At 37.8% G+C, this 12,084-nt stretch overlaps 1 protein-coding gene across 3 annotated transcripts; it reads right to left on the bottom strand.

Annotated features, from left to right (window-relative positions):
- Nucleotides 1-229: 229 nt before the first annotated feature.
- On the bottom strand, nucleotides 230-10,398 carry LOC146953936 (uncharacterized). Of its 3 annotated transcripts, XM_085712675.1 has the most exons (4): nucleotides 10,232-10,398; nucleotides 8,153-8,185; nucleotides 6,628-7,648; nucleotides 230-614 (listed from the first exon to the last, which is right to left on the bottom strand). In XM_085712675.1, the coding sequence occupies exons 3-4, from the start codon at nucleotides 7,640-7,642 to the stop codon at nucleotides 598-600; spliced, it is 1,032 nt and encodes a 343-aa protein (XP_085568801.1). In that variant the 5' UTR covers nucleotides 7,643-7,648; nucleotides 8,153-8,185; nucleotides 10,232-10,398; the 3' UTR covers nucleotides 230-597. The 3 variants fall into 3 exon arrangements, 2 of the variants coding, with proteins under 2 accessions (XP_085568801.1, XP_085568807.1); XM_085712681.1 differs by lacking the exon at nucleotides 8,153-8,185; XR_015011456.1 differs by lacking the exon at nucleotides 6,628-7,648 and having other exon boundaries at nucleotides 404-614; nucleotides 10,232-10,373.
- Nucleotides 10,399-12,084: the final 1,686 nt, after the last annotated feature.

Below are 12,084 nucleotides of genomic sequence, written 5' to 3'. Positions count from 1 at the left end.
TAGTGTATGTTGATGATATTATCTTAACTGGCAATTCTTTACCAGAGATCCAAAGAGTCAAGCATTTACTTGATACTTCCTTCAAGATCAAAGATTTGGGAAAGTTAAAATATTTTCTTGGTCTTGAAGTTGCATATTCCAATCTTGGTATTTCTGTCTCTCAGAGAAAATACTGCTTGGATTTGCTCAATGATTCTGGCTTGTTAGGCTCTGTAACGCCCTAAACCCGGAAGCAATAATCATGCAATTTTAAATAATAAATATCCAAAAAGGTTTAGACGTCACGTCGTCATTTGTTTCAAGACATACAAATATTCAATTTCAAAAAAACTACGCAGCGGAAAATTTCAACAATCAACATAAAAATCTCAGAGACATACAGTCATCCTCAGGTACATCTAGTAACCACCTCAAAGGCCATAACAAGGCTCAACACATAAGAAATATCTCAACAGTCATATAAAAAAATCTCAACATAAACCAACAATAAAAGTAAGACTCGATATCCTAATCAGAGCCCGACACTACTAAACTCCAAAGCAGATAAAGGAGGAAGCTTCCGCTATCCTCAAGCAACTCACCAAGCCAGCTAAGCAACTAATCCTGCACACCGTCTACCCATTCATAAGAATAAGGCAGGCGGTCAACCAAACGACCACTGGGGGTTAGACATCATTCAAATCAAATTAAGCACAATTAAATGAAAATAAACAACATAACTAATTTCAGATGATCAATGAAATCTAATCATATTATTCACAAGGATTCATCGTCATTTATTCAACATTAATCATACAAATGTGCTATATCATAACAAGTGTACTTTCACACCTTCATATATCACCAAATTTCACTAAGTATGCAATCACCAAAATTTCATCAATGTACATATTTCACCAAGGTTCACCAAGCACATATCAAACATAGCACATTTAAACCTTAATGAATGTATGTAATGCGCCTAGACACGACTTTATATGCATGTGGTACCGAATCATCGTCAAGGTCGTCACCTCAAAACATCGCCTCTTGATACAAAATTGTATCATAAACATCGCCTCTAAACATCGCCTCTGGACACTTATGAATGCATGAATATATGACACCACAATGCATACGATCATACAATAATTCACCAACATGAACACCGACATCTTTCATACATGCAACCACCATCAGTATCATCACCAAATTGCATGTAAGAATTCACCTTTTATTACAAATCACCAACACCAAAATCATCATCAATAAGCTTCATCTCAAAGAAGCAACAAGGTTCCAAATTCACATTTCACGTATAACGGACATCTAACAACATCATGATATTCATCACATTAAACACCCAAACTTCATTGATTCGTTCTTATTCTATCATATCATTATGAACACAATTAATTTAAATCACTATGAAAATTATAATATACTTTTACAAGATCAACAAGCCAAATATAAGAATATTATAATTCAAAGTAGGCATGGCATATCAGTGCTAAGGTGAGACAAGAAAAAAAACAATTCCAAATACTCTAGAACTAAGCACCGTATACATGCACCAATGGGTTCCTATATCTGGTGAACTCAATTTATATACATGTAATTGTCAAAAAAAAATAACTAGTGGAAAGAAGTCCTTATATAACAGTGAGCAATAACACAGCTCATAACTACTATTAAGAAGATATATAATTATTTCCTCCAAAATTGCATCATGTTTTCCAAAGATTATGGATATATAATGATTTGAATTGAAACTAATTTCCCATTCTTAAAGAACCAAAAGTTCACTCACACAGCAAAAAGCATGTAATGATAGTTTCTATATTTTAAGGAAAACCAATTAAAATTCAAGCAATTGCGGCAGACTTGGCAACAGAGGAGGAATAATGCGCATTGCCAAGTGAATTAGTGCCTACATGAACATTATCTAGACTAGATGCATTACTACCTTTGTAATCTAACCCAAGTAGGATAACTAGTTGAAAACCACATATTCTCTCTTAATTATTGCAAACAAATCAAACTAGAAGGTGTACTCATCTATAGGGACAATTTCTATATCATATCATGCATTCACGTAAAGAAAAAAAAAAAATTGCATCATATGGTCATAATGAGTTAACTAAGATTTTCAGCCTCAATTTTGTATAACCGAACACTAATACACAATGGAATCATACTAGTTAATCCTTCAAATAAAATCAGGTAGCAAATATGGGTCACGGCTGGCAGAAGCATCAAACAATTCCTTAGTGAAAATCGAAACAGAGAGGTAGCAACAGGGAACACTAATGTTAAATAAACTGGGATGGGTTTTTATTGGATGTCTCTAATCACAAAAACACTAATAACAACTTAGTTTCTTCACTTTCATATACACCCATTAACATAGCAAGAACACAAATTATGAATTCATCATCATTCAACAACCACAATCATGATTTTTCATCACTTTAAGCAAAAATCCCAAAAACCACTTATTATGAATCAAAAGCATGAATATGAACATGTTAATTCACCAATTCAACAAAAATTAGTATACACATAATTACCCACTAATTAGGAGTACGAATTTCACAAAACAAAATCATCAATTCATCAATTCAACAATTAATCATAAGCTAAGAAAAGTGATTATGAGGATAAGTATCTAACCCCCTTACCTCAAAGCTTTACCAACACTAGCTATGGCTTCACTCTCCCCTTAGCTCTTGAATTTCACCTCTCCTAAGCTCTTGGTCTTCTTTCCTCTAAGCTCTTCTCTTGCTCCCACTTTCTCTCTCTACCTCTCTCTATGTTTGTGACAATTTGGAATAATGAGAAATGACCTAATTTTTCTCTTAAGGGATATCCTTATATACACCACATGTTGGGCTAAATTAGGTTAGAGATTAATGGGCCTCTAAAACTCATGTCACTAAATTCTCAAAAAGTCACCACATTTACTTAAGCCGTTAAAACACCGGATAATTAATATCCCTAAATTATTACAACTAGTTATTTCTATCTTAGTAAAAATAACTATTCTCACAAAAAAAAAAAAAAATAACCTTCTTAAAAAAAAACTAATTTACCCTCGCTCACCAAATGACCAAAATACCCCTAAGTCTAAAATGACTAAAATACCCTTCTTAAGCTAGAATCCAATAATCCCGAATAAAATACACACAAATACGAGTAATCACACACAAACACACATAAAAACAAATAAAATAAATCTGACGAAAATGGGGCTGTTACAACTCTCCCCCTCTAAAAAGAATTTTCGCCCTCGAAAATTACCTGAAGGAAACAACTCCGGATACGAAACCTTCATCATACTCTCCGATTCCCAGGTAGCACTCTCACCAGTTGGTCCAACCCAAATCACCTTCACCAAAATAATCTCTTTTCCTCTTAAGCGCTTCACTTCCCGATCTTCAATTCTAACTGGCCAAGTCTCAACAGTCAAATTCTCTTTTACTTCCAAATCATCCACTTGAATCACATGTGACGCATCGTACACGTACTTCCTCAACTGAGACACATGAAACACATCATGAAGATTCGACAACGACGGCGGTAACGCAATCCGATACGCTACAACTCCAATCTTCTCTATAATCTCAAACGGTCCAACAAAACGAGGTGTCAACTTCCGACACTTCAAAGCACGTCCAACACCGGTTACAGGATTCACCCTTAGAAACACATGATCACCAACCTGAAACTCAATATCCTTTCTCCTCTTGTCATGATAGCTCTTCTGCCTACTCTGAGACGCTTTCATCTTCTCTTGGATCATCTTCACCTTCTCCGTAGTCTCTTGCACCACTTCCGGTCCTAACAAAACACTTTCTCCTGACTCATACCAACACAACGGCGTCCTACACCTCCGTCCATACAAAGCCTCAAACGGTGCCATCCCGATACTAGAGTGAAAACTGTTGTTGTAAGTAAACTCAATCAACGGTAAACATTCAACCCAACTGACACCTTGCTCCAAAACACAAGCTCTCAACAAATCCTCTAAACTCTGAATCGTCCTCTCCGTCTGCCCATCAGTCTGGGGATGATAAGCAGAACTCAACCTCAACTTGGTTCCCAAAGCTGCTTGCAGACTCTCCCAAAACTTAGAAGTAAACCTTGGATCTCTATCTGACACGATGCTAGAAGGAATACCATGCAACCTGACAATCTGCTCAATGTAGATCTCAGCCAACTTCGCCACGGACATACCAGTCTTGATAGGAACGAAATGTGCCGACTTCGTCAAACGATCAACAATCACCCAAATTGAATCAAAACCCTTCACAGTCTTCGGCAACGCTCCGACAAAGTCCATAGAGATACTATCCCATTTCCATTCTGGCACAAACAACGGTTGCATCAAACCCGACGGCTTCCGATGTTCAATCTTTGACTTCTGACAAATCAAACAAGCATAAACAAACTCTGCAATTTCCTTTTTCATTCCAGGCCACCAAAACAACTTCTTCAAATCCTGATACATCTTCGTCGCTCCTGGATGAATACTCAGACTACTCCTGTGACCTTCTTCCAAAATCCGTTTCTTAAGCTCAAGTATATCTGGCACACAAACTCGGTCACGAAACATCAAAACACCGTTCTCATTCAATCTGAAGTCCCCACCTTTACCTTGATTAATAAACACCACTCGATCCACAAGTTCCAAATCTTCCTTCTGACCATTCTTGATCTCTTCCAAAATATTACTCGTCAGCTTCAACATTCCCAATCTCACACCATTCGGCGTCAACTCACTAACCAAACTCAAATCTCGAAACTGTTCAATCAACTCCAACTCTTTAACCATCAAAGAAGACATATGTAAAGACTTCCTACTCAAGGCATCTGCCACAACATTCGCCTTCCCGGGGTGATAACTCAACTGAAAATCAAAATCCTTAAGATATTCCAACCATCTTCTCTGCCTCATATTCAACTCTTTCTGATCAAACAAGTATTTCAAACTCTTGTGGTCACTGAACACTTCAAACTTAGAACCATACAAATAGTGCCTCCAAATCTTCAACACAAACACAACTGCCGCCAATTCCAAATCATGAGTCGGATAATTCTTCTCATGCACTTTCAACTGCCTTGATGCATAAGCCACAACCTGACGATTCTGCATTAACACACCACCAAGACCCATCTTAGAAGCATCACAATACACAACAAACGATTCCTTTGGATTTGGCAAAATCAGCACTGGCGCTGAAGTCAACCTCTTCTTCAACTCTTGGAAACTCTTCTCACACTTAGCATCCCAAACATATGCTTGCCCCTTCCGAGTCAACTGTGTCAATGGCAACGCCAACTTAGAGAATCCTTCAATAAACCTCCGATAGTAACCTGCCAATCCAAGAAAGCTTCTAATCTCAAAAACTGACTTTGGAGTTTCCCACTTCAATACTGCATCAACCTTTGATGGATCCACCGCTATACCACCCTTCGAAATCACATGACCAAGAAAACTCACTTCCCGCAGCCAAAACTCACACTTTGACAACTTAGCAAACAACTTATTCTCCTTCAAGACACTCAACACGATCCTTAGATGCTCAGCATGTTCTTCTTCTGACTTCGAATACACCAAAATATCGTCTATAAACACCACCACAAATTTGTCCAAATATGGATGGAAGATCCTATTCATATATTCCATAAAGACACCAGGCGCATTACTCACACCAAATGGCATCACAGAATACTCATAGTGTCCATACCTTGTTCGGAACGCAGTTTTGGATATATCTTCTGCCTTCACTCTAATCTGATGATATCCAGACCTCAAATCAATCTTGCTAAACACTTCCGCACCAACCAGCTGATCCATCAAATCATCAATCCTCGGAAGCGGATACCGATTCTTGATTGTTACTTTGTTCAACTGCCGATAATCCACACACAACCTCATGCTCCCATCCTTCTTCTTAACCAATAACACTGGAGCACCCCACGGAGAGACACTCGGCCTGATAAACTGCTTCTCGAGCAACTCTTCCAACTGCTTCTTCAATTCACCCAACTCTGATGCAGACATCCGATACGGCGCAATCGAAATAGGACTCGTTCCTGGTACCAAATCAATTGCAAACTCCACTTCCCTCTCCGGCGGCAATTCGGTAATGTCGTCCGGAAAAACTTCTGGAAACTCTTGCACTACCGGCAAATCACAAACTCCTTTCTCACTACTTTCCTTCAATGAAGCAAATATCATGAACACACTAGCTTCATCGTCCAAAGATTTCTTCACTTGCTCCGCGGTTAAGAACTTCCCACCTACCTCAGCTACTGGCTTAGAGAATGTTATACTCTTGGTTAAACAGTTGATGTTCACACCAAAAGACAACATCCAGTCCATACCGAAAATTACATCCATGTGCTTCAACGGAAGGCACACAAGATCCAACTCAAAATCAACATTACCAAAATTAACAGGACATTTAGCACACACCAAGGAAGTAGTCACCGAGCCACTGGCCGGGGTGTCGATGACCATCCCTCGCAACAACGGAGTTACAACCAGATTCAAACGTTCAACACAACTAACCGCGATAAAAGAATGAGTAGCACCAGTATCAATAATTGCAATCAAAGGAGTACTATTGATAAAACACATACCTCGGATTAGATTATCCGGCTGCTCCACTTCCTCCGCGTTCAAAGCAAACACCTTACCCGCCGCCTTCTTCGGCTTGGTACACTTAGTACTGATATGACCTGCATCTCCACAGTTGTAACAAGTAATATCCTGCCTGCACTCAAACGACTTATGACCAGCTTTCCCACACTTGAAGCAACTATCACCCCTCCTACAATCATTAGCAAAATGACCCAAAGTTCCACACTTGTAGCACCTCACCTCAGCAACATTCGGCTTAGAGCCTCCACCCACCTCTTTCTTCTTCCCCTTATCTTTGTTGTATGGCTTCCCAAATCCATGACCCTTTCCTTTCTTATCATGCAATGCTTTGTAATGGTTCACCTTGACCTTTCCGGCATCATCAAACATACGACACTTGTGCACCAAAGTATCGAAATCTCTAATCTCCTGAATACACATGTACTGATAGATATCCGGCCTAAGTCCACTTTCAAACTTCACACACTTAGAAACCATCGCATCCTCGGCATTGATATACGGGCAAAACCTCGAAAGCTCTTCAAACTTTGCAGCATACTCTGCCACTGACCGATTCTCCTGCTTCAAGTTCAAGAATTCCACTTCCTTCCTGGTCCTCAAATCCTCAGGAAAGTACTTCCTCAAAAACTCAGTCTTGAACCTAGCCCAAGTCACTGCCTCTCCACTAGCCTCAAGTCTCCCTTTAGCATTCGTCCACCAGTACTCAGCCTCCTCAGCAAGCATGTGTGTAGCCAACCTGACCTTCTGGTCTTCACTGGTCACCATAGCACGAAAGATCCTCTCCATGCCTTGCACCCATGTCTGAGCTCCCTCTGGGTCAAACCTTCCCTTGAACGTTGGCGGCTTGTTTCGCAAGAAACGATCGAGCCTCCGCTCCTCCGCTTCTCCATGATCCTGATGACCATTCGCAACCTGCTGGTTGGTTTGAGCCAACACCTGCGCTAATGCAGCCAAGGCCGCTGCAATAGCCGCATCATCTCTACCACCAGCCATCTCTCACTACACACAAACCACAACCAACATATAAGAACAACAGAACAATTATCGAAGATATTCCTATACCATTCACATACAAACAGAAATAATCACCCAATTCTGGTCCGGACAAGACCGACATGGCTCTGATACCAACTTGTAACGCCCTAAACCCGGAAGCAATAATCATGCAATTTTAAATAATAAATATCCAAAAAGGTTTAGACGTCACGTCGTCATTTGTTTCAAGACATACAAATATTCAATTTCAAAAAAACTACGCAGCGGAAAATTTCAACAATCAACATAAAAATCTCAGAGACATACAGTCATCCTCAGGTACATCTAGTAACCACCTCAAAGGCCATAACAAGGCTCAACACATAAGAAATATCTCAACAGTCATATAAAAAAATCTCAACATAAACCAACAATAAAAGTAAGACTCGATATCCTAATCAGAGCCCGACACTACTAAACTCCAAAGCAGATAAAGGAGGAAGCTTCCGCTATCCTCAAGCAACTCACCAAGCCAGCTAAGCAACTAATCCTGCACACCGTCTACCCATTCATAAGAATAAGGCAGGCGGTCAACCAAACGACCACTGGGGGTTAGACATCATTCAAATCAAATTAAGCACAATTAAATGAAAATAAACAACATAACTAATTTCAGATGATCAATGAAATCTAATCATATTATTCACAAGGATTCATCGTCATTTATTCAACATTAATCATACAAATGTGCTATATCATAACAAGTGTACTTTCACACCTTCATATATCACCAAATTTCACTAAGTATGCAATCACCAAAATTTCATCAATGTACATATTTCACCAAGGTTCACCAAGCACATATCAAACATAGCACATTTAAACCTTAATGAATGTATGTAATGCGCCTAGACACGACTTTATATGCATGTGGTACCGAATCATCGTCAAGGTCGTCACCTCAAAACATCGCCTCTTGATACAAAATTGTATCATAAACATCGCCTCTAAACATCGCCTCTGGACACTTATGAATGCATGAATATATGACACCACAATGCATACGATCATACAATAATTCACCAACATGAACACCGACATCTTTCATACATGCAACCACCATCAGTATCATCACCAAATTGCATGTAAGAATTCACCTTTTATTACAAATCACCAACACCAAAATCATCATCAATAAGCTTCATCTCAAAGAAGCAACAAGGTTCCAAATTCACATTTCACGTATAACGGACATCTAACAACATCATGATATTCATCACATTAAACACCCAAACTTCATTGATTCGTTCTTATTCTATCATATCATTATGAACACAATTAATTTAAATCACTATGAAAATTATAATATACTTTTACAAGATCAACAAGCCAAATATAAGAATATTATAATTCAAAGTAGGCATGGCATATCAGTGCTAAGGTGAGACAAGAAAAAAAACAATTCCAAATACTCTAGAACTAAGCACCGTATACATGCACCAATGGGTTCCTATATCTGGTGAACTCAATTTATATACATGTAATTGTCAAAAAAAAATAACTAGTGGAAAGAAGTCCTTATATAACAGTGAGCAATAACACAGCTCATAACTACTATTAAGAAGATATATAATTATTTCCTCCAAAATTGCATCATGTTTTCCAAAGATTATGGATATATAATGATTTGAATTGAAACTAATTTCCCATTCTTAAAGAACCAAAAGTTCACTCACACAGCAAAAAGCATGTAATGATAGTTTCTATATTTTAAGGAAAACCAATTAAAATTCAAGCAATTGCGGCAGACTTGGCAACAGAGGAGGAATAATGCGCATTGCCAAGTGAATTAGTGCCTACATGAACATTATCTAGACTAGATGCATTACTACCTTTGTAATCTAACCCAAGTAGGATAACTAGTTGAAAACCACATATTCTCTCTTAATTATTGCAAACAAATCAAACTAGAAGGTGTACTCATCTATAGGGACAATTTCTATATCATATCATGCATTCACGTAAAGAAAAAAAAAAAATTGCATCATATGGTCATAATGAGTTAACTAAGATTTTCAGCCTCAATTTTGTATAACCGAACACTAATACACAATGGAATCATACTAGTTAATCCTTCAAATAAAATCAGGTAGCAAATATGGGTCACGGCTGGCAGAAGCATCAAACAATTCCTTAGTGAAAATCGAAACAGAGAGGTAGCAACAGGGAACACTAATGTTAAATAAACTGGGATGGGTTTTTATTGGATGTCTCTAATCACAAAAACACTAATAACAACTTAGTTTCTTCACTTTCATATACACCCATTAACATAGCAAGAACACAAATTATGAATTCATCATCATTCAACAACCACAATCATGATTTTTCATCACTTTAAGCAAAAATCCCAAAAACCACTTATTATGAATCAAAAGCATGAATATGAACATGTTAATTCACCAATTCAACAAAAATTAGTATACACATAATTACCCACTAATTAGGAGTACGAATTTCACAAAACAAAATCATCAATTCATCAATTCAACAATTAATCATAAGCTAAGAAAAGTGATTATGAGGATAAGTATCTAACCCCCTTACCTCAAAGCTTTACCAACACTAGCTATGGCTTCACTCTCCCCTTAGCTCTTGAATTTCACCTCTCCTAAGCTCTTGGTCTTCTTTCCTCTAAGCTCTTCTCTTGCTCCCACTTTCTCTCTCTACCTCTCTCTATGTTTGTGACAATTTGGAATAATGAGAAATGACCTAATTTTTCTCTTAAGGGATATCCTTATATACACCACATGTTGGGCTAAATTAGGTTAGAGATTAATGGGCCTCTAAAACTCATGTCACTAAATTCTCAAAAAGTCACCACATTTACTTAAGCCGTTAAAACACCGGATAATTAATATCCCTAAATTATTACAACTAGTTATTTCTATCTTAGTAAAAATAACTATTCTCACAAAAAAAAAAAAAAATAACCTTCTTAAAAAAAAAACTAATTTACCCTCGCTCACCAAATGACCAAAATACCCCTAAGTCTAAAATGACTAAAATACCCTTCTTAAGCTAGAATCCAATAATCCCGAATAAAATACACACAAATACGAGTAATCACACACAAACACACATAAAAACAAATAAAATAAATCTGACGAAAATGGGGCTGTTACAGGCTCCAAACCAGTTTCAACACCTATGGATCCATCTATCAAGCTGCACCATAATGGGGAGCAACCCTATGAGGACATATATTCATATAGAAGACTTGTAGGCAGATTGATATATCTAACAAACACCAGACCAGATATTTGCTTTGCTGTTCAACTACTGAGCCAATTCTTATCTGCACCAACCAAAACTCATTACAATGCAACATGTAGGGTGATCAGATACTTGAAGAATTCACCAGGCAAAGGTCTATTTTTCCCTAAGTCATCACATATACAGCTTTTAGGGTTTACTGATGCAGACTGGGCAGGCTGTGTTGACACAAGGAGATCCATAACAGGTTCATGTTTCTTTCTTGGCTCCTCTTTAATATCATGGCGCACCAAAAAGCAAAGCACAGTGTCCAGATCTTCTAGTGAAGCAGAGTATAGAGCACTTTCTGCTGCAGCTTGTGAAATGCAGTGGTTGATTTATCTTCTCAAGGATTTGAAGATTCACAATGACAAGCTTCCTGTATTGTATTGTGATAATAGAAGTGCCTTACATATAGCAGCAAATCCAGTGTTTCACGAAAGAACTAAACACTTGGAGATAGATTGTCATTTTGTTAGGGACAAAGTGCAAAATGGAACCATGAAGCTTCTTCCAGTTTCAAGTGCAGAACAAGCTGCTGATTTCTTCACTAAACCATTGCACCCTAAGCCTTTTCTTACTCTATTGTCCAAGCTTGGCATGGTAGATATATACCAAGCTCCAGCTTGTGGGAGGATGTCAGAATATAAAGAGGAAGAAGAAGTTACTTGTGATGCAAGTAAACTGAACAAAGCTTGAATAAACCCTAACTGCAAGTTGTAGCTTCTGTTGAGACAGTTAGAGGAGTAGTGTTAGTATGTAGCTAGTACATGATAGATGTTATAGTCTCTCTTTAGCTTATAAATAGATGCTAGCACATTGTAGATTCATTCATTTCAATGATAATTTTCTCTCTTTTCATTCAGTTTTACTCTCTTTGAGTTTCTTATTACTCCTCAATCACCACCATCCTCGTCGCCACCACCACACACACCACCATCTTACTTAGACAATTTATGCTTTAAATCGGAAGCTCCAAAATTTGATTTTAAACCCTAATTTTCTTCCCCTCCAAAATTCAGAATATAACCTTTTAAATTTGGATTAGATTTGATGGTGTTTTGATTTGAAAACCCCAAACCTTCTAAATTTGTACCAGATTCGTTTATTACAATTTACTTCATATGCATTTGTCAATTTGTTTT

The sequence above is a fragment of the Medicago sativa genome, chromosome 1 (genome assembly GCF_051527215.1).
Source record: "Medicago sativa cultivar Bolivia chromosome 1, Bolivia_mono, whole genome shotgun sequence".
NCBI classification, from domain to species: domain Eukaryota; kingdom Viridiplantae; phylum Streptophyta; class Magnoliopsida; order Fabales; family Fabaceae; genus Medicago; species Medicago sativa.
Note: the sequence above shows the minus strand (reverse complement) of the source record. Positions and strands in the feature narration are given on the sequence as shown.

Bases quoted from the DNA above. Each gene is read 5' to 3' on its own strand.
- LOC146953936 (XM_085712675.1), bottom strand. From the start codon at position 7,642: ATGGCTGGTGGTAGAGATGATGCGGCTATTGCAGCGGCCTTGGCTGCA.